General features: G+C 38.7%; 1 protein-coding gene, 1 long non-coding RNA gene and 1 other non-coding gene across 6 annotated transcripts in view; 1 reads left to right on the top strand and 2 right to left on the bottom strand.

The window, feature by feature from the left end:
• Eps15 (epidermal growth factor receptor pathway substrate 15) overlaps positions 1-7,778 on the bottom strand; it is a 142,281-nt gene extending 134,503 nt beyond the window's left edge. For all 3 annotated transcript variants that reach the window (XM_046450856.2, XM_058581448.1, XM_058581450.1), the window contains exon 1: positions 7,588-7,778. In XM_046450856.2, coding sequence (XP_046306812.1) covers positions 7,588-7,620 — 33 coding nt within the window. In that variant the 5' untranslated portion in view covers positions 7,621-7,778. The remainder of the gene's footprint in view (positions 1-7,587) is intronic.
• On the top strand, positions 6,584-22,810 carry LOC124096841 (uncharacterized). Of its 2 annotated transcripts, none has more exons than XR_006853028.2 (3): positions 6,584-6,862; positions 18,279-18,449; positions 20,087-22,810. It is a non-coding gene; the product is annotated as an uncharacterized LOC124096841 (long non-coding RNA). The 2 variants fall into 2 exon arrangements; XR_006853026.2 differs by lacking the exon at positions 6,584-6,862 and adding an exon at positions 7,710-7,941.
• LOC124097048 (U6 spliceosomal RNA) lies at positions 18,150-18,254 on the bottom strand. Its single transcript, XR_006853090.1, has one exon. It is a non-coding gene; the product is annotated as a U6 spliceosomal RNA (small nuclear RNA).
• Positions 22,811-23,064: the final 254 nt, after the last annotated feature.

Here is a 23,064-nt window from a genome sequence, read left to right on the forward strand (position 1 = left end):
GTATATGTGAGGTTCTGTGTTCGATCCTCAGCACAACATAAAAATAAATAAATAAAGATATTGTGTCCATCTACAACTAAAAAAATATTTTAAAAAAAAAGAATTTTGCAAAGTGAGCTGGGGTTGTGGCTCAGTGGTAGAGTACTCACCTAGCCCATGTGAGCACTGGGTTCAATCCTCAACACCACAGAAAAATAAACATATAAAATAAAGGTATTGTATCCATCTACAACTAAAACAAAATATTTTTTTAAAAAGAATATGCCAAAGTGCAAATTTTCTAAATATACAAACCCAACAGGAGGTCACATTAAAGTACTAAACAGAAAGTTTTCAAAAAAGAAAGTATAAACGGCTGAAGAAGCTAAACCTTAACCCAAAATTTTAAAAAATAACACGTTAAAACAATGAAGTATCATTTCTACATATGAGATAAACAATGATCAAACATTTGATAGTAACTGGGCATAGGAGCCCACATATAATTCCAGTGATTCAGGAGGTTAAAGCAGGATCACAAGTTTGAGGACAGCCTTAGCAATTAAACAAGACCTTCAGCAACTTGGTGAGATCTTGTCTCAAAGAAAAAACTAAAAAGTAACCCTTGGTTCAATCCCCAGCATGGCAAAAAAAAAAAAAAAAAGGCTTCTGACCTAAATATTACAACCACTAGAAACTATTGCACATACCCATGAGCACAAAGACATGTAAAAGAATATTCACTGTAGTACTGCTGTTAACAAAAGATTGGAAACAACATAAATGTCCACCATTAGGTGATTAGTTAAATAAATTAAATACATTCACAAATAAGAATACCATGAAATTTTGAAAATAATGAGGAAGCTCTACATGTACTGATACGGAACAATCTCCTAGATCAGATAAGCTAAATATAATAAGAATAAACTGTGGAAGTTTTTTCCTTGGCATATACCCAAAGTACTTAAAATCAGCATACTCTAGTGAGGTGGACACATCAATGTCTATAATAGCTCGATTCACTATAGCTAAGCTATGGAACCAACCTAGGTGCCCTTCAGCACCTAGGATAAAGAAAATGTGGTATATATACAATGGAATATTACTCAGTTTTAAAGAAGAATGAAATTATGGCATTTGCCAGTAAATGAATGGAACTGGAAACTATCATGCTAAATGAAATAAGCCAATCCCCAAAACCAAAGGGCCAAATGTTCGAATGTTCTCTCCGAAATGCAGATGTTAGCACACAATAAAGGGGGCAAGACAGAAGTTCAATGCATTAGACAAAGGAGAATGAAGGGAAGGGGGGGCATAGGATTAGGAAAGACAGTACAATGAATCACATATAACTTTCCTCTGTTCATATATGAATATATGACCAATGTAATTCCACATCCTGTACAACCCACAGTATGGGATGTTATACTCCATGCATGTGTAATATGCCAAAATGCATTCTACTGTCATGTATATCTAAAAAGAATGAATAAAAAAATCTTATAGAAACTGCAAAACAGGGCTGGGGCTGTAGCTCAGTGGTAGAGTGCTTGCCTAGCACATGTGAGGCACAGGGGTTTGATCCTTAGCACCTCATAAAAATAAATAAAAAAGTAAAGGCATGCTGTCCATCTACAACAAAAAAAAAAAAGAAAAAAATTTTTTTTAACTGGAGCAATATACATACACACACACACACACACACACACACACACACACACACAGAGAGAATATTAAGAAAAGTACACTCAAGAAACTGGCAAGTGGGTGGTGGGGCTGTGGCTCAGCGGCAGAGCCCTTGCCTAGCATGCATGAGGCACTGGGTTTGAGCTTCAGCACCACCTAAAATTAAGCAAATAAAATAAAGGCATTCTGATCATTACAACTACCAAAAACACATTAAAAAAAAAAGAAGAAAGAAAGAAAGAGAGAGAGAAACAAACAAACAAACTGGCAAGAATGGCTGCCTCTGAAAAATGGACTAGGGACCTAGGGAAGGAAGAAGACTTCTCACTAGTATTGCTTTTTTAAAAAAACATGGACTCGTGATGGCTCTTTTATTTATGACTATAAAAGACATAAGTCACAAATTCTGAGCCTCAGTATCCTCCAATTAGAAATGATGATAATAACAGCCTAATTCATTGGTTATTATAAGATCAAATGAAAGAACATAAAATGCTTTGTAAATTATAAAGCAGCACACAAAATTATAAATTAGCCTTCTAAGTGATTTCTCCAAACCTATTATAATAACTATTATCATTTCCCTGACCAATTTCTCTAAATCCAAAGATGAGAATTTTAAATGGAAGTATGCTTGTCAAGCAAGCATAAGGCCCTATGTTCAATCTCCAGTAGCATAACAAATTTTTTTTAAAAAGTAAAATGATATTTACTTGTAGAAGCATTCTCAGAATACAGTTTTACTTTAATAGTTAATGATCTCAATTTTTATTGATCTCAAATTAAATGAGTAAAATTTCAAAAACGTTGTCATACAGAAATGCTAAATCAGTTGATTAGAGAAAGAATACATGCTGTTGAAAACAAGGTAAATAAATACAATTACCATACTACTATAAAATCTTAAGTGTTTTTCTTTCAGTCTCTTCTATGCACCCTTTACTGGATTACATCATAAAATTTTTCCTGTTTACTGTAATACAGCATTCAATTATTAACATTCCTTAAACTATTAAAAGTTCCCTAACAGACATAATTTTTAATGAAGGTTTATCTTGTAGATTAGGGTTCAAGTGCTTTAAAGTGAAATTCCAGCATAGAGCTTTGTCTAATAAACTCTACCTTTTCATTTATTATACTACTAATTCTCCAAGTTACTAGATCTCTCCATCAGACCATTTTCTTTTTTGGTTTCTGGGGTTATAATTTAATTAAGCCCAAAACTCCCAAAGAAGTATATTAAGTGTTTTTATGTTACCTTGAAAAGCAAGTAAATTGAGCCCTTATAAGACTACTAGAGAGCAGAGATTCAGAACTATAATTCATTGCTAAGGATGCTTGATCTTTTTCTACCACATGTTAGTCTTTTACTAGCATTCTATCTGCAAACAAAGTAAAAAATGAAGGAATGTACTCTCAGATGACTCCTGGGAGACTTTCTACTGGACAAACCCAACTGTTCCTAATTAATTTAACTATGGCAACCACTCCCAAGTGCTGAACATTCCAAGCCATTTTTCAGAATGGTTAGATATCTCTCAAGGAAGCAGAGACTTCCTGAATAAACTATAAGTACAGGCAAAAATGAAAAATATCATTAATGTGCCTTTTCCATTGTGGGAACTCAAATATCTGTCATGTTGAATAAAATATTTCTTTTCTGCTTCAGAGCACATGTTGTAATTTTCAAACTCTGCCCTGTACTTACTATCATAATTGTTAAAACAGACCACTAAGGTGAAGTTAATCAGCACAGTGTATTTTTTAATTAAATTAAAAATAAACACCAGAAACTGAAATTATGGGAGATGTTTTCCCTCCAATTTCCAAACTGTCTGCAATATAGTTATATCACTCTTGCAATGTTTTTAAAAAGCACTAAAAGGAAGAGCATTCTTATAACATTTATTGTTTTTAGATCATACACTAGGAGTTTTTATTAAGTTCCAATTTAAGAACTTTTTAAACTATTTTTTTAAAAAACCTATTTCATAATCAAGAGCACGAACTGCACACCCACAATTCTATCAAGATACCACTAAAGGAGACAGGCATGTGGCACACACCTGTAATTCCAGTGACTCAGGAAGCTGAGGCAAGAGGATCCCAAGTTCCAGGCCAGCCTTAGCAACGTTTAGCAAGGCCCTAAGAAACTTGGCAAGACCCTGTCTCAAAATAAATAAAAAGGGCTGAGAATGTAGCTCAATGGTAGAGTACCGGGCTGGGGATGTGGCTCAAGCGGTAGCGCACTCGCCTGGCATGCGTGTGGCCCCGGGTTCGATCCTCAGCACCACATACAAACAAAGATGTTGTGTCCACCGAAAAAAACTAAAAAATAAATATTAAAAAAATTTTAAAAAAAATGGTAGAGTACCCCTTGGTTCAATTCCCTGAAACAAAAGAGGAAAAACAAGAGCATACACTGAAAAAATACAAGAGAGCATTGCACATGTTAAGCATCTAGTACACAAAGAAATATAACAAAAGAGAAAGCATTAAGTACTACAAATCTCAGTTCAAATTTCATATCTATCAATTACTAGCTTATGTAAATTACTTTCCTCATTTATAAAATGAATTGTTAGATGAAGTGAAGTAAAATTCCTAGCAAACAGTAACAGGCAAAAAGACGCTAACAGTAATATTATTATTAGGAATACAAATATTAGAAGAAGAAATAAGCAAGTGGAAAAGTTCAAAAAGAAAGTATCACAGATCTTTTTTGTAATCTACCACCATAAGCAAAAAATAAAAATAAAACTTTAAAATAAATTTTAAAGTTAAGAAAACTGAGGAGCTGGGAATATAGTTCAGTGGTAGAATGCTTGCCTAGCAATGTTGGATCCCCAACATTGACAAAAAGAAAACTGAGACATAGCCCAATGCCATACAGTTAACTGTTATAAAAGCTGGTTTTGATGCCCTTAATCCCAGTAACTCAGAGGCTAAGGCAGAAGGATGGTGAGTTCAAACTCAGCCTCAGCAACTTAGCAAGGCCTTGACTCACCGAGACCCAATGAAATACAAAAAAGGGCTGGGGTGTGGCTTGGTGGTTAAGCACCCCTGGGTTCAATCCCTGGTGCGGAAAAAAAAAAAAAAAAAGCTGGTTTTGGAACTAAAGTGTCTTTAACCTAGTATCTAATCAGCTCTAATCAGCCAGAATAAAATCATATTGATCATTTATTTTGGCAGGGGGTGGAGTAGGAGGACTGGTTGGTGGGCAGAGGAAGGAAAGCATAAACTAAAACATTTTTTATCTTCTCCCCCAAACTGTCAGTTTTGTTCGATTGATAAAAGCCAAAAAATTATAAATACAATCCCAACACAGTGCCTTATCTACATAATAGATACTTTGAAAATATTTGTTGAATGTAGTAAATAAACCTGCTCCAACACCATCATCACCTCATGACCAAAAACAAAAACTAACTTCAGCATCTGTTTAATCTTCATAATTATAATAAAGCCCTTTAGAATTTTCAGTAATTCATATAATAGTTATTCATCATTCTGCTCCGGAGAGAAATGAATTAAAAGTTGTTCCTTGCCTATCAGGTGGTACACATCTATAATCCCACCTACTTGGAAGGCTGAGTCAGCAGGACTGCTGAAGCCCAAGGGTTCCAGGCCAGCAGGGACCATAGAGCAAGACCACCATAAATAACAAAAATTAAAAATACAAAAGATGTCCCTACCCTGAGGAATCTCACATTTGAGTATGGCTGTCTAAGTGTGTGTTGGTAGAGTGGGGAGGAGAAATAGAAGGTAATAGAAACAAACCAACATTGAATGTAAAACTAGGTTGCACTGTTATCTGAGTTTTTTAGACTCAAGCAGTTTTAAAAAATTAACTTAATTTTTTAAAATTAAAATTAAATTTAAAAACCACAAATGTGCTAAATGTGAAAATAACGAGGAGGCACAATAGGAAATATTAACTGGGAAGGTTCTTTTTTTCTTGTGCCTTTATAATTGTAAAGTGTCTTAAGATCAAAATATTCTAAATTGATTTATTTGAGTTATCAATAATTAACCGCCATTGTATATTCTCTTAAATATAAGACACTGAAGATTAATACTACTGATTCTGTATTTACTCTGGGTACATGTTAATACCTAAATATATATAACCACAAGAACATATGTAAATTATTTAAGCAACTAAAAAACGGACAGAGCCTGAAGCAATGATAGTAAACAAAAACTAAAAACATAGTTATTACCCAGGGAGAAAATAAAATATGCACACAATTTAGAAACAATTTTACAGAAGCTTTCAAGAGAACAAAATTTTCAAGAGAGGAAAATTCCTGCCAGAATTTGCCAACAGAGCCAGAAATCCACAGCTTGCCAGCAGGCACCTCATGTAATGCAAGTCACTAACTAGACTCGTAGAAAGTGAACATCTAAAAAGTCAATGTTTCTATTCCTCAAATTTGAGTTTCAGAAGGACCTTTCAAAATAGACTCATGGGACCAAGACTAAACCATTACATTCCATGTTAAAGGTTCTTCCCTGCTTATTGGTCAAAAAGAATAAACAATAGCAAATAAACCTCTAAGGCACAATTCTTGCAAACTGAAGTTCTGAAGTTATTTTTACCTGAGGGATGTGTGTGTGTTCTTATTTCTAAGAAAAAGATTCTTTCACTCTCTCTATCCTAGAGTGCTAGGCAAAACACCGCAAAGTCTCTTGATCCTAACACAAAGACCAAATGCATGCCCTATCCCAGTGTTAAAGCCTTAAAAGCACCGGAAAAATCTAGGCCACGGAGACAAGATGGCAGGGAGATACCACAAGGCAGCTAAAAAGGCTGGGGGGGCTCAGATCAGGGAGTACATGGCCACTAGCTCTACAGAAAACAGGCTGAGAAGGTGAGGCTGAAGAGAGTTTTGGTCGTTAGAGCTGGAAGGGACTAACAGGTGTCTGGCACTTCATCACCCTGAACATAGTGGGAAGGCTATAATTGGCTTTCTTTACTAAGAGGGAGGAACCAAGCTCCCTGAGTGAATGATGGTTTGACTTTTTCTGTGAAGAACAAGCATAAAAGGCAAGAAGAACCTGAGGACAGGTTTTAGTGAAGATTCTCCCAGGACACACTGATCTGCTAGGTGGTTCCCAGCACCAAGCCTAGCCAAAGTGCTACACCTGCTAAAGGATGTTTCCTCTGTTATCCGTTCGGACAAGCTATTAGGTGAGAGTTCCCTACCCCCAACCGGGGTGGAAGTGAAAGTAGATTTGGGTGAAAAAGACTGAATCGGGGGTCTGACCCAGAAGTTAACCTGATCAGGAGCGGGAAAGAGCTGAATTCCTGAATTCAGGAAGGGGCGAGCAGGGCAGGTACCTGAGTAGGATGCGACCTACTGGGAAGCAAGGCTAACTGGAGAGAACTACTGGAGAAAAGGAGGGCTTCCGTCGAATTCCAGCGGACAAATGCTGCTTAGAGGGGGCCTGTGCGTCCGCTCGGGAAGGCATTGCCGCCGGTGGCCCAGAGGGCGACCCGCCTGCGACCGGGGGTGAGGCTGCTCCGCGAGAGCTCAACAGGAGCTCACCTGGCGGGCGTGTGGCCTGGAAGGGGAAACTTCCTGGGTGGGTGAGAGCTGACGCGGCTGGGCCAGCGCGGGACGCGCGAGCGCGGCCCGGGGCACAGTCCACCGGGCAGTGGGCTGGGATGGGGGCCGCGCGGGGCGGGGCGGGCCAGGGGCGCCGGCCGATTCGGGGCGGGGTCGCGGCCGCGACGGCGGAGCTCCGGCTCGGGATGGCGCCCTGGCTCAGTCCCGCACACGCTCTCGCCCGGGCGCACCGGCCGCCTAGCGCGCGAGTCGCGAGCAGCTGCCCGGGTCAGCGAAGCTGAGGGCGGTGGGGGAGGGGGCCGGGGGCATCGGCCGGCCGAGCCCGGCGACGGGCAGGCGGCGTTACCTGTGTCAGGGAGAGCTGGGCTGCCGCAGCCATGGTGTTTCCATCATGCACGGGAGGGGAAGGAAGGACTGGCGGACTGGGGCTCGGGGCGGGGAGGAGGCGGAGGGAGCGGCCGTAGGCGAGGCTCGGGCGGGCGTCTCCCCGAACTTCGCCAACTTCCCTCCTCACCCCGCCCCGCCCCGCACGGCCCCGCCCGCCGGCCCGAGCAGGCCGCGGCGGCGCGCAAACCCTGGCGCTGGAGTTAGTGCTGCCGGACCAGAGTTTGCCCTGGGCCGCCTGGGAAAACCCGGCGCGGATATGTTTGGGGCGGACGGGCTACAGAGGCGGCACCAGATTGTCCTGTGTGAACTTAAGGTAGGTCACCTACTTTGAGCTTCTGTTTCAGAAAAATGAGAGAAAGTATACCCACAGTTAATGTGGCTTCTGAGGACTAAAAGAGATAAGGATTCTAAATAATGACAGTACTATATATACTTCAGGCTCTGTCCCAGATGCTTTTGTTTTTTACTTGTATGAATGAGGGAACTGAAACAGAAATGCATTACACAAATAAGGGAACAGACCAAAATAAATGTCTTATGTAAAGATTAAATAGCTTGATTAGTATCTCAGTTTGCCTCTAAAGCCTTTCCATGTGCTGTTATTTTAAATAATAATAACTTTTTAAGGTTGAGCGCTAAGGAGCACACCTGTAATCCCAGCGACTTGGAAGCCTGAGGCAGGATGATTGCCAGTTCAAAGCCAGCCTTAGCAATTCAGTGAGACCCTGTCTCTAAATAAAAAACAAAATTATATATGGGGGGGCTCAGGATGTGGTTCAGTGCTTAAGGCCTCTGGGTTCAATCCCCAGTTCAAAAAAAAAAAATAGGTTATTTCCTCCAGTTAAAACCTATTTAGAAGGAGGAAGGAATATAGTCCTGCTGCCTGTTCCACTTAGATTGTTCAATAAGAGAGACCTGCAGAGGGCTAAGGTTGCTAAATGTAAGAACAGGTGTGCAAGGCCCTGGATTCATCCCCAGCACCAAGAGGAAAAAAAAAACACTAGGATCTGTTTGGTGCCTGAAGCACTCCTAACCTTGCCCTTATATTAGCTTGCAAACACTTCCTCCCTTCTGTGGACACAATTCAAGCATCGCCTCTTTTGCAAAGTATCTTCTCTCCAAATGAAAGTTACACATTCTCCTTTTTAACCTTTTTTCTCTACTGTATGAAATCCTCATCCCCCTAATGACTGTCTACCTCCCAAGATTAAGAATTCCCCAGTGGAAAATAACTGGTTTTGTATTTTTTGTATCTTTTTGTTTTCTCAGACATTAGCACATAGCTCAATAAAAGCCACATTAAACATAACACATCCTACTTTCTCATGCTGCCACTCTCAATAGGAATAACCAACCAGTTACTTGAAATTCTCATCATCGTAGGCTCAGTTTATATGCTAACTACCTCAAGAAGCTTCTAGAAGTCCACCCCACCTCGTAATTGCTCTGATGTGACTTTTATTATGTTCTGCTTGTTTTAACAGTTGAGGGCTTCTCTGCCACTCACTGAACTGAAAAATCTTGAGGACAGGTGACTGACTTACTGCTCTACCTCCCTCACAGTTTAGCTGAGCTTGCAGTAAAGCTGTAGCCTACCCCAAAACCCAGAATTGGTCTTTCTTTCTCAGGCATGGTGGCTTCCCACACCACCATCCAGTTGTGGTGGAAACCACAACTCTTATCAGTCCTAAACCATTACCACTATCATAGTAGTCCCCATTTGGCACGTTAAGAAGGACAGCTGAACAAGACCCAGTTGTAATTAGCCCACTTTGGTTTTTAGACTTTTTCCACCACAAACCAACCACCCACAGAAATGCTTGCCAGGAGCTCCTAACTCCACTCAGACCCCTCTGACCAGATCCAGCCTTAAAAAGCAAGCCATACAGGCCTCCTCTTATTTAAGAGATTCTCCCTTGGCCACTTTATGTTTTTTTGTTTTTTTATTCAAAGGAAAAGGGAGTAATACTGTTTTAAATAATTCCACTTTGATGCATTTAACAGCAATAACCACAAGTGATATTTCTATTGGAGTTTTCTATTTTATATTATCACATCTGCATTTCACAATTCACTTCACAAATGAGGTAACAGAGTGTCACAGAGGTTAAGTGATTTGTTCAAGGTTATACAGATAATCTCCAAAGCAGTATTGTTATAGTGAAATGAACAGGGCTCAAACATTAGAAACAAGATTCCAGCTTTGACTCCAGTATTTACTAGTTACATGACCTAAGACTTGTTATAAAATAACATATGAATGCATCTAAAGTTGTAGATACACAAATTAAGAAATATGAAAGTCATAGAGCTGACTGGGCATGGTGACACATGCCTGTTATCCCAACTACTCCTGCTGAGGCAGGAGGATCACAAGTTAGAGACCAGTCTCAGCAATTGAGCAAGACTCTGTGTCATAATTTAAAATTTTTAAAAAGGGATAGGGACGTAGCTTAGTGGTAGAGTGTCCCTGGGTGGTTCAACACCCAGCACCACAAAATAAAAATAATAAAAATGAATGAAGGAAGGAGGGGAGGAAAGAAGAAAGAGAAAGAAAAGAAAGTCATGGAGAAAATTGGTTTGGGGAATACAATTTTACTTTCTATTCAAGGAAACTCTTCCAAACCTCATGTGATCCAAGACATTATCCTTGGATGAATTAGGTAGAATCCCAGATGTCTAGAATTTTCTGGAAAGGCAGTGTGTGGTAGTAGACAGAACATTGGAATCAACTTAGTGTGTGCCCTCAGGCAAACCATATAATCCATCTGGCCCTTAGTTTCTCATGTATGATAATAAGCAAATCAATATGGAAAATGTTAAGAAAATGTAAGGGACTATTATCATTATTATGTGATTTATGTTGTCAAAAATGATACCTTATACCAGCTTTTGGGGAGGCTGAAGCAGGAGGATTGCAAGTTCAAGTCAACCTGTACAAGACCCTGTCTCAAAATTTTTAAAAAGGGGTGTAGCTCAGTGGTAGGTGTAGCATGTGTAAGGCCCTGGATTCAAACCCTAATAACCCCCCAAAAAGTAGCATCTTCTATTTATATCATACTGCTTTTCACAGTTTATAAATGTTTATATTTACAGCATCTAGCACAACTCCTGATGCCTAATAAGTACATTATAAAAGTGTGTTGAACTGATTGGATACAGTAGTACACACCTGTAATCCTAGCTACTTGGAAGGGGCTGAAATAGGAGGATTGTCATTTCAAGGCCAACCTCAGCAAGCCCTCTCTCAAAATTAAACATTAAAAGAACAGGGACCGGGGCTGGGGATGTGGCTCAAGCCGTAGCGCGCTCGCCTGGCATGTGTGCGGCCCGGGTTCGATCCTCAGCACCACATACAAACAAAGATGTTGTTGTGTCTGCCGATAACTAAAAAATAAATATTAAAAAAAAAAAGAACAGGGACCAAGTACTCTCGTAATCCCAGCAGCTTGGGAGGTACTAGTTTAAAGCCTGCCTCAGCAAAAACAAGGCACTAAGCAACTCAGTGAGACCCTGTCTCTAAATAAAATACAAAATAGAGCTGGAATTATGACTCAGTGGTTGAGTGTCCCTGAGTTCAATCCCCAATACACACCCCACCCCACCCAAAAAAAAAGACAGGAGATGTAGCTCAGTGGCAAAGTATCCCTGGTTCTATACACAGTTCCACAAAAGAAAAAAAAAAGTTTGTTGAACTGAACACACAATCTTATATATAGTTATTTGTTCCTTGATTTTCTTATCTGGAGATAAAGTAAAGAAACAAATTCTGTAAATAACTTGTTTAAGTGGGGGCCACTTAAAGAGGGTTTGAATCTTGGTTAAAAAAAAAAAATAGAATCAGACACCTCCCCTCAAGAGGGAAAGACTCCCTTAAAATTATTATATGGGAGTTGTTCCAGGCCCCTTCCAGAACCTAATTTGCATTAGCTTGTTTCTCTGCTTACAGGCTCTGGTTTCAGTTAATAACTTGACATGTCATGGGAGAGCCAGCCTGTAGGAATGGGAATGATGGGCCAAACTCCCAAAACAGGCCTAGAACTTCTGAAACTGGATTTGTGTGTGTGTGTGTTTTTCTTTTTTTAATGCCAATGACAATTTGCAAATGTGTGTGTCCCAGATCTCATCAAAGCACTGGGTCACATCCCAAATCTATTTTAGGATCATAAAATGTAGCTAATGGAAGATATGTTATGATCTAATTCATCGTAACAAGAGTGAACTGCATATGAGAGATGAAAAGGACTTACCTATATTTTCTAGGGAAGCTTAATATCTCTGGGTCTCTAAACCTCATATTCCTCACAAGCACTGTTTTAGTCAGCTTTTTCATTGCTATAACCAAAAGACCCAACAAGAACAACATAAAGGAGGAAAAGTTCATCTGGTGCTCACGGTTTCAGACATCTCAATTACTGCTCTGGGACCAAGGTGAGGCAGAATATCACAGTGGAAGAGTGTAGCAGAAGAACACAGTCAGAAAGCAGAGACTCCACTCACCAGGGACAACATATAAACCCCAAAGGTATGCCACCAGTGACCCACTTCCTCCAGCTACACCCTATCTGCCTATAGTTACCACCTACTTAATTCATGAAAGTGAATTAATGCCCTGATTAGGTTAAGGCTCTCATAATCCAATCATTTCACTTCTAAACTTTCTTGCATTGTCTCACACATGAGCTTTGGAGGAACACTTCATATCTAAACATAAGAGGCACATTGGTGATATTAAAGCCTACTTAGTAGGAATAGTGTAAAAATTAGAGATCGCCAGGCAAAGTGGCACATGCCTATAGTCCCATCTGCTCTGGAGGTTGCAGTAAGAAGATTACAAGTTCTAGGTCAAACTGGGCAATTTAGCAAGACCTTGTCTCAAAATAAAATTTTTAAAAAGAGGTGGGATTTTATCTCATTGATAGAGCACTTGCCTAGCATATGCAATGCCCTGAATTCAAGTCCAGTATTATAAAAATAAAACTAAAAAAGGGATCACTCATAAATGGCCTATGAAAGGGCCTGGGTCACCATTTAATTCTCTACCACTCTGGCAAGACTGCAATTACTACGTTGGGCTTGCAAATACATTAGTTATAAGAAGTGGGGTGCTGCCAGGCATGGTGGTACATGCCTGTAATCCCAGTGGCTTGGGATGCTGAGGCAGAAGGATCATGAGTTCAAAGCCAGCCTCAGCAACTTAGGCCCTTAGACTTTGTCTCAAAATTTTAAAAAATAATATATATTTTTTAAAAAGGGCTGGGGTTGTGTCTCACTTGTTAAGAACCCTTGGGTTCAATCCCCAGTATTAAAAAAAAAAGAAGTGGGGTGCCTTGAGCAGCTGACAAAAATATCCTTGTCATTTTAAAGGTTCATAGATGTTCCCTAAGTATGTAAAGATGTGTCTGATGACTTAAATCTAAATATTAATAACCAAAAACTGCTGTTGTCAAGTACATTATTTCATTTGCATAACAATCCTATAGGGATTATTTTTTACATTATTTTACAGAAGGGGAATTTGTCCAAATTCATAATGACAGGACTGAGAATTATACACAGGTCTTCTGACTCATATACATTTTAAAGGACATGTTACTGGTGTCCTGTAGAAATTAAGTCATTTCTAAGAAGACTTGATAAAATAGTGCTCTTAAACGTGGAAAGCTGAAGATGAGGCTCTGGATTTATGATAACCATAAACCCGAGATGAGCTTGACAAGGAGACCTTAAATCCTGTACAGCTTTTTCATCAGTCATCTTTCAATCTTATTCTAACCCCACTTCCCTTCCCCAGCTCACCATTAAATAAAATCACAATTATTTTATTTATTTGTTTTACCAGCTTTTGCAGGCAACTGTCGTATCAGCTCTTCATGAACACTGCACATCTGTGATGCCAGCATTTATAAAGTTGAGAAATGCAGGATGATTGATTGAAACTATGGGACGAAGGGGGACTGTGAGGAACTCTCTGAATATACAAAGAACCAGTTTATTTTCATGATTCTTTGAGAAGGGCCTTCCACATAAATGGTGCTAAGCTATTAAAAATAAGAAAAGTACTACAATTGTAATGGTAATCTGGAGCTCATACTTCCAAGCTGCTGGTTTCATAAATATAGCCCATCATTGTTCATTTTTGCCCAGGGCAGAGAGAATATGTGAAGCTGCACAATAATAACAATTGTGCTACACAAATAACTGTCCCTGTGCCAGAGTCAAAGCCATGAAAAGAACAAGCAATAAAAGATTTTTAAATGCTACACATACCCGGGGTGTGATAGGACAGTTCAAAACTGTCATCATTACTAATTTTTCAGTGCAATAGGATGTCCTGGGAACAATCTGAGTTTATACCTGGAAAGGCCCTTGGTCCATTCTTGGCCCTATAGCTTCTTTAGTTTGTAACTTTGGACAGTCAGTTTCTTTCTCTGTAAACTGAAGGTAATAATAACACCTGCCTGATTATATATGAAAACCTTATACCTGGCTCACAACAGACACTAGATAAATGTTAGCTCCTTTGCATTTCTACTGGAGAACATTTAGGGTTTAAGTAGCCTGAACACAAAAATAGAAATCATTTTTTAAGGCTTTTTCAAAGCCGACTTAATGATTCTTAAAATAATTTCATCTATTAGTAATATTTCTTGAGTACTATAAATTAAATGAGATTATTACATTCATGTCCCCAGTGTGCCATTGCCTTTTAGAGAGAAAGCGAATGCGGCTTTAGGCTTTACACTTGCCCTGTTTCCTCCTTTCCTCCCCCTTTCTTATGAAGGGTCCTGGAAGCTGTATAAACCAAAAATATCCAGACATGGTGGCAGATGCCTGTAATCTCAGCTATTCTGGAGGCAGGAGGATCACAAGTTTCAGGCCAACCTGAATGATTTAGGGAAACTCTGTCTTAAAATAAAAAGAACTGGGGATAGGGATATGTCTCAGTGGTAGAGCACTAGCCTAACATGCAAGAAGCCATGGGTTCAATCCCCAGTACTAAAAAAAAAAAAAAAAAAAAAAAAAAGTGGTGGTGGGGGGTATGAAACCAAAAATGAAAAAAAAAAAAAAAAAGAATACGATGGGAAAGACAATATTTGCACTCAAGGCCAAAAATCCTTTCATCTGCAGATTTCAAAGCATTTTTTTTCCATCAGTAATTACTAGTCCTGCTTAACATGTGTGAATGATGAGACACCATCAAATTAAGAAGCTTGTCCTAAATCACAGGCCAAGTCAGAGGATAGGCTACAGACAGAACAAAGCTATCTATCTTGTTTGCCAGCCTTGGGCTCTAAAATAGGGCATAAGAGAGTCAACAGAAGGCTTCAAGTATTGAGGAGAAAAGTTTGAGGAATCCTGATTCTCTATCTTTGAATCAGTGCAGTGATAAGAACTTGGGCTTCACAGTGCACTTTGACTTCAGATCTCAGCTCAGCCCCTTCCTGGCTGCATAACTTCAGTCAAATCATAAAGTCTTGGTTCCCTTCTCTGAAAAATGGGGATATTCTTGGTGCTTAGCATTTGGGGAAAAACTAAATGATGCAACTTTTGTGAAGGAGCCTAGTACAGTGTTTGGCACTTTGCAGGTGCTGATAATGTTGGTTCATGTCACTGGTGAAAACCAAGACATTCCCCTCACACACTCATAATGACAAATAGACAACTCTTTCAAAGATTTTTCTTTAAGCCATAATCACAGTTGTGTCTTAGTTTAAAACCATGACTGTGTATTGAAAAATCTCACATTATAGCCCAAATAGAGAATGTCTTGTTCAGGCCTTCATTGCTTTTCTTGTGCTTTCTCTTACAGCCCAACTCTAGCCTATTAGCAAGTTCTGTTGGCTAAATATCCTATATATGTAAAAAAAAAAAAAATTCTGATTCTGTTTTCAAAGTATATCCCAATCTGACCAATTCTTACTATTTCCACTGCCACCTTCTTTCTCCTGAATCACTCCTAAATCAACTAATCTTTCTGCTTCTATGCTTGTATTTATATCCATTCTCCATATCGTAGTCAGAATAATTGGTTTGAACCCAAGGGACGCTTAACCACTGAGCCACATCCCCAGCCCTTTTTATATTTTATTTTGAGATAGAGTCTTACCAAGTTGCTTAAAGCCTTGCTAAGTTGCCGAGGCTGTCTTTGAACTTGCAATACTCCTGCTTCAGCCTCCCAAGCCAAGAAAAATCATTTTAAAACATAAATTCGATCTTGTACTTTCCTTTTAAACTTTAGGGATTTCTCATCAACCAGCTGACCAAGGTCTACAGTCGTGTTTTAGTCAGCTTCTTCATCACTGTAACCAAAAGAGCTTCTTCATCACTGTAACCAAAAGACCTGACAATAACAACATAAAAGAGAAAAAGGTTATTTTGGCTTATGATTTTAGAGGTTCAGTCCATGGTCAGCCAACTCTGTAGCTGTGGGCCCAAGATGAATCAGAATATCATGGGGGAAGGGCCTAGCAGAGGAACTGTTCAGCTCATGGCAGGGTCAGGAAGAGCAGAGAGATTTGGTTCTGCTCACCAGGGACAAAATATAAAACCCAAAGTCACACCTCCAGTGACCCACCTCGTCCAGCCACATCCCACCTGCCTACAGCTTAATCCACATCCATGGGTTAATCCACCAATTAGGTTACACCTTTCATAATCTAATCATTTCACCTCTGAACATAAAAATTGCTTGTGTTGTCTCACACATGAGCTTTTGGAGAACACCTCATAGCTAAACCATAACAAATGGGTACCATTCCAGATAAATATGTGTCAGCAAAGCACAGAAAAGCAAATGTGTTCCAAGTATGCTGAGAGGTCTGGTGGGATAGAATATATTGTAGATGGGAGAGGGAAGAACTAGCAGAGAATGGTAAAAAGGGTTAGGAAAAAAAAAAAAAAAACAAGGGCTGGGATTGTAACTCAGTGGTAGAGCACTTGCCTCACACATATGAGGCACTCGGTTGGATCTTCAGCACCACATAAAAATAAATAAATAAAATAAAGACACTGGGTCCATCTACAACTAAAAATATTTGAAAGAAAGAAAGAAAGAAAACAACCCAGACAATATCATGGCTAAACTGGAAGTGGCATAGAGAAGTGTGTCTCTTTAGAGTTTTCAGAGATGCAGAATCACCCACTGGAAGAAAGGAGTCTCTTAATGTTTTATGTTGGTGGTATTTTCAAATATAATGACTTTGACTCTTTTTAAAAAGCCCAATGAATAAGATTCCTCTTTTAAGATAAAGTCAAGATTATATAGACCAGGAATCCTAACGTCAATACAGTGGTAAATTTGATGAGTTTGGGAGTCAAATTTGAGATTGAATCAAGGTCCTCCATTTATAAGCTATAATACCATGGGAAAGTTATTAAAAGTTTCTGAGTCTCAGTTTTATGTAAACTACATCTGAAAATGATGAAGAGGAATAAATGAACCATGTCATTAAAGCACTTTGAACAGTAATTGGCACATGGGAATGTGTGCTCAACAAATGGGTATTATCCCATTGTTATGATGATGATTTTGATTAAGAATCTGCTTTCTTTATAACTGCCTCATGTCTGTGAGTTTTATTAAAAATTCTGTGTTCCTCCTCTAACAGAGATCTGAAATAAATTTACTAAATTTTCAAAGTCTAGGAAGACTCTCCCATTTAACAGCAAAACTTGGCACAGAGAGACACATAAAAAGGCATATATACTTGCACTAGAGGCACTGCCTGCTCTATTCCCCAGTCCAGAAGATCAAAATATATAAAAAGAAAAGCAGTATCATTTTTGCATTTAGCTATATATGAATATATTTATACATCTTCAGTGCTCCAATTTTTAAGAAAGATTGTTTTGTTTTTGTTATTCAACATCATCTCTATATGCAAGACAAGGATTTCAGCAGGTACTCAACTAAAGACTCAAGGATTTGACCTAACATTGATGAAAACAATTGGGTGTGTTGAGTTCATGCAGAGATGTTATGTTTGTATATTATGCTGAATGAATTATGAAGGTTTTTTGTACTAGGGATTGAACCTAGAGGTACTTTACCACTGGGCTACGTCCCTAGCCCCCTCCTTGTTTGGGGGGATACTGGAGATTGAACCAGGGGCACTTAACCACGGAGCCACACCTGCAGTCCCTTTTATTTTGTTTATTTATTTTTTAAATTTTCACTCAGAATCTTGCTAAATTGCTGAGGCTGGCCCTGAATTTGCAATCCTCCTGCCTCAGCCTCCTGGGTCACTGGGATTATAGGAAGGTGCCACTGTGCCTGGCACCCAGGTCTTTTTTAATTTTTTATTTTATTTTTATTCATGTATCACAATGTTTATTAATAGACGCAAGTATATAAAATGAGGACATGAACATGATTTGATAAATTAAGTAAACTGAATTTCAATACTATAATAAGAGGGACCAATTCAAATTCTCACCATTTGTTTCACAACCACAAAAACCACTACAAGGGCATTAACAGTCTCTCAAAACTGATCAGTTTTGTGCAAGTAAACATGTAAAAATATGGACTGATTCACGAATTTGTGTGTCATCTTTGCGCAGGGGCCATGCTAATCTTCTCTATCATTCCAGTTTTAGTATATGTGTTGCCAAAGTGAACACTTAATTTTTTTTATTTTGAGACAGGGTCTTGCTAAGTTTTTGAAGCTCGACTGAAACATGCAAACCACCTGTGTCAGCCTCCCAAGTTGCTGGAAATACAGGCATCCACCATGGCACCAGACTAAAGAAGAATTTTCTGAGGATAATATTGGCACTATACAATTTTGCCTTACTAATTTTCAAGCTTAACCTCAAGTAAGTTACAACTGTCCTATTCATAAAATTATGTGAATTATACATCAGTAGGTAGGATAGAGGAAGTAAATTGTTTAAAGCATGAATTTAGTGTCAAAAAGACTTGACTTGCATTCAACTCCTGGCTCTGCCTCTGAGAATCTGGGGAGGTTACTTAACCACTCCATCCTTCTGTGATAAAAAGTAGATTATAATCACTACTGCCTCACTGAACAGATTGTAAGGATTAAATGATAATAATTTATATGAAGTTTTTAGCACACAATAAGCATTTGAGAAGATTTTTTATATATTAAGTATATATATTAAATTTGAAGTCAAATTTGATATATTTATTAGGGATTGAACCCAGAGGCACTTTACCAGTGAGCCAGATCCCCAGCCCTATTTATTTATTTATTTATTTAATTTTGAGACAGGCTCTCTCTAAGTTGCTTTGATCCTCATTGAGTTGCTGAGGCTGGCCTCAAACTTGCAATCCTGCCTCAGCCTCCTGTGTCACTGGGATTACAGGCATGTACCACCCCACCTGGCTTAGAAGATAATTTTTTTAGTAGTAGCTTTAGTCAAATCAAAATGAAGTGGGATCTGAAAAAAAAAAATCTTCAACATTGAAGAATTGGATTCAAGAAAACAAGTTACTTCTGAAAGACTATTCATCTGAAATTCTATATAAAACAAATTGTCCCTATAATTAAACATTCATACAAAGATTACTGTGAATAGGTTTTTAAAAATTATTTAACAAGAGAAGATTCTGACTGGAATTTCAACGGTGCATTAATTATCTCAGGCCCATAAAAGAGCATTGAACTACATACATCCTGCAAACTCCTAGCTGGCCTCTTGGACTAGTTTTTAGACTACCGATTAAAATCCCCAAAAGAGGCTTGTAGAACAAGGGACTTGTGAAGAGCAGATTAGTAGGCTTCTTTGCATTCCTATTCAATCATTTGACAAGCCAAGTTTTAGTACATACTATGCTAAGATCTCTACAAAGAAGAGGAGTTAGGAAAATAAAAAAGACTTGGTCCTACCCTCAAAGAGCACCCAGTCTGGAGAGGAAGCCAGATAAATACAATGGTAATTATAAATGCAATAAAACAGAGTTAGGAGAAGATTAAGATGCCAGAAATGTGAAGGAATACATTCATATTGTGGGACCAGGGAAAGATTTCTTAATGAGACTGTGTATAAGTTAAAACCTGAAAACTAAATAGGAAGTACCTTGGTGAAGCAAGGGATAGTCAGAAAAGGTCGTATTCCAAGCAGAGGGAATAATGTTCACAAAGGTCCGTACACAAAAGAGCAAAGATCTGGGAAGAATATGTAATTCAGGTGGTTTAGGTTTTAGCTTATGAAGGTGCAAGGCTAGGGTGAGATTTAAACTGGCCTTGTGTACGCTAATAGAAAGTGATCTTGATCCTGGGGGCAATGTGGAATCACTGAAAGACTCTAAGGGAGGGAAATAAAAATTCAAAATCATGTTATAGAAGGTTCACTTATTCATCATTGTACTTATTCATCATATTTTTCTTGCTTAGTTGCCCTGATTCCAGCCAGGGCAACTAAACAAGAAAAATAAATAAAAGGCATCCAAATTGGAACATAAGAAGTAAAACTATCTTTATTTGCAGATGAGATGACTTATGTATACAGACAACCCTAAGGAAACAAAAACAAAACCTATTAGAATAAACAACTTCAGCAAGGTGCAAGACACAAGACAAATATACAAAAATCAATTATATTTCTGTACATTACAATAAACAGGGGCTGGGGATGTGGCTCAAGCGGTAGCGCGCTCGCCTGGCATGCGTGCAGCCCGGGTTCGATCCTCAGCACCACATACAAACAAAGATGTTGTGTCCGCCGAAAACTAAAAAATAAATATTAAAATCTTTCTCTCTCTCTCTCTCTCTCTCTCCCTCCCTCTCTCACTCTATCTTAAAAAAAAAAACAATAAACAGTCTGAACATGAAACTAAGAAATAAATTTCATCTATGTTAACATCAAAAAGAAAAAATAAACCAGGCATGGGGTTGTACTCACCTGTAATCCCAGCTACTTGGGAGGCTGAGGCAGGAGGATTGCAAGTTTAAGGCCAGCCTGGGCAACTAAGTGAGATCCTGTCTCAAAACTTAAAAAAAGAAAAAAAAAAAGAAAAAATCAGAATAAACTTAGTAGAAGTGAATACTTACAACTGAAAACTATAAAACATTATAGTTTTATTATTGTAAGACATTAAAAAGATAAATGAAAAGACTTCCCACATTTGTGAATTGGAAGACTTAAAATTGTTAAATTATTAATACTCCCCAAATTGATGTGCATATTCCATGCGATCTCTATCAGAATCCCTGCTAGCTTCCTTATAGAAATTGAGAAGCTGATTCTAAAATTCATATGGAACTTCCAGAAACTCAGAATGTCAAAAAAAAAATATTGAAAATGAAGAACAAAGTTGGAGGACTCATACTTACTCATCTCAAACTTACTTCAAAATAGTATCAAGATAGTATGGTACTGGCATAGAGACATCTAAATCAATAGAATAAGATTGAGAGTTTAAGAATAAACCCATATCTAAATAGTCACATGATTTTCAACTAGCCAAGATAATTCAACTAAGTTGCCAAGAATAGTCTTGTCAACAGATGATACTGGTACAACTGGATAACCCCAGGTGAAAGAATGAAGTTGGATCACTACCTCATACCATATACAGAAACTAACTCAAAATGGATCATTGACCATTTTGACCATTGGACTATAAAATTCTTAAAAGACACTAAGAGTTACTTCACTACAAAACTCTAAGAAGAAAACATAGATGTAAATCTTCATCACCTTTTGATTTCCCAGATGTGACACCAAAAGCACAAAAGCAACAAAAAAGTCACATACCAGGTGTGGTGGTGCATGCCTAAATCCCAGCAACTGGGGAGGCTGAGGCAGGAGGATTGCAAGTTTGAGGCCAGCCTCAGCAACTTAATGAGACCCTGTCTCAAAAAATTAAAAGGGGATGTAGCTTAGTGGGGGATCACCCCTGGGTTCAATCCCCAGTACCACACAAAAAAAGTTAGAGTTAACATATGGCCCCCCAAATTCTACTCCTAGATACATAACCAAAAGAATAAAAAACATATGTCTACACAAAAGTTTGTATATGACTGTTCACAGCTGTATTATTGAAAATAGCCCTAAGTGGAAACAACTCAAATTTGTCTATCAACTGATGAATAGATAAATACACTTTGATTTCCATACAATGGAGTGTTGTTCAGCAATAAAAAGAATGGGGTACTGATACATAATACAACATGGATATACCTTGAAAACATTATGCTAAGTAAAAAAAATTCAGAAATAAGTGCTGGGGTTGTAACTCAGTGGTAGTCTGCCGCGCAACCAGCACGCTAGCTTCATACTAGAGGTCCTAAGCATAGAAGTTAACTAGTGAGATCAAAATAAAGACACATAACTCAATTTACCTTTTTCTTCCCCAGTTCAGAGACAGCCCTTCCTGGCTCCTGCCTCGAGCCACCTGGTGGGGTAGCGAGATTTATATAAGAGACTAGCAGGAGAGAGGGGGAACACGCCAGAGAGTTGGCTTTTATTGGGGAATAAGAAATTCAGGGGAAAATTCCATCCAATGAAGGTCAACATTCCAAGGTCAGGGTCAGTGATTGGTCTCAGGGTCAATGGTCAGTCACACCCCCACACAGATGGGCTCTCGAACCTAAAGAGGGTGGGGATAAGTTCTGACATAGCTTGCCAGAACACCTCACACCCAGTCAGGGAGGTGCCCAATCATGGGTGAGAATGGCTTCCCACAGTAGAGCGCTTACCTAGCACATGTGAGGCACTGGGTTTGATCCTCAGCACCACATAAAAATAAATAAAATAAAGGTATGTGTCCATCTAAAACTAAAATAAATAAATAAATAAATTCAGAAATAAAAGGACCCAAATTATGTGAGTATATTTATAGGAAATGTTCAGATAGGCAAATCCATAGACATAGAAAGTAGGTTTGTAGTTGCCTGGGGAAAAAGAGCTAGTTTAGGCTACAGAGTTATAGAAAGGGGTAAAAAGTTTCTTTTCAGAATGATGAAAATTTTCAGCAATTAGATAATGGTGAGAGTTGTGCAAGTCTGAATATGTTTAAAATCATGTGATTGCACACTTTAAAAAAAACATAAGAGGGGGCTGGGGTTGTGACTCAGTGGTAGAGTGCTCACCTAGCATGTGCGGGGCACTGGGTTCGATCCTCAGCATCATATAAAAAATAAAATAAAGGTATTGCATCCAACTACAACTAAAAAAAAATATTAAAAAAAAAACACAAGAAAGATCATCCTGGCTTTGTGTAGAGGATGGGATAGTGAGGTCAAGAGTTTTTTTGGTGGGGCGGGCAGGGAGGGGTTACCAGGGATTGAACTCAGGGCACTGAGCCACATCTCCAGCCCTATTTTGTATTTGATTTAGAGACAGGGTCTCACTGAGTTGCTTAGCACCTCTTTTGCTGAGGCTGGCTTTGAACTAATGATCCTCCTGCCTCATCCTCCTGAATCCCTGGGTTCGATCCCTGGTACCAAATTGTCTTGAGATA

Source organism: Marmota monax, unplaced genomic scaffold, assembly GCF_021218885.2.
Source record: "Marmota monax isolate L192 unplaced genomic scaffold, Marmota_monax_Labrador192_F-V1.1 WCK01_AAM20220418_F8-fsc00023, whole genome shotgun sequence".
In the NCBI taxonomy this organism is placed as follows: domain Eukaryota; kingdom Metazoa; phylum Chordata; class Mammalia; order Rodentia; family Sciuridae; genus Marmota; species Marmota monax.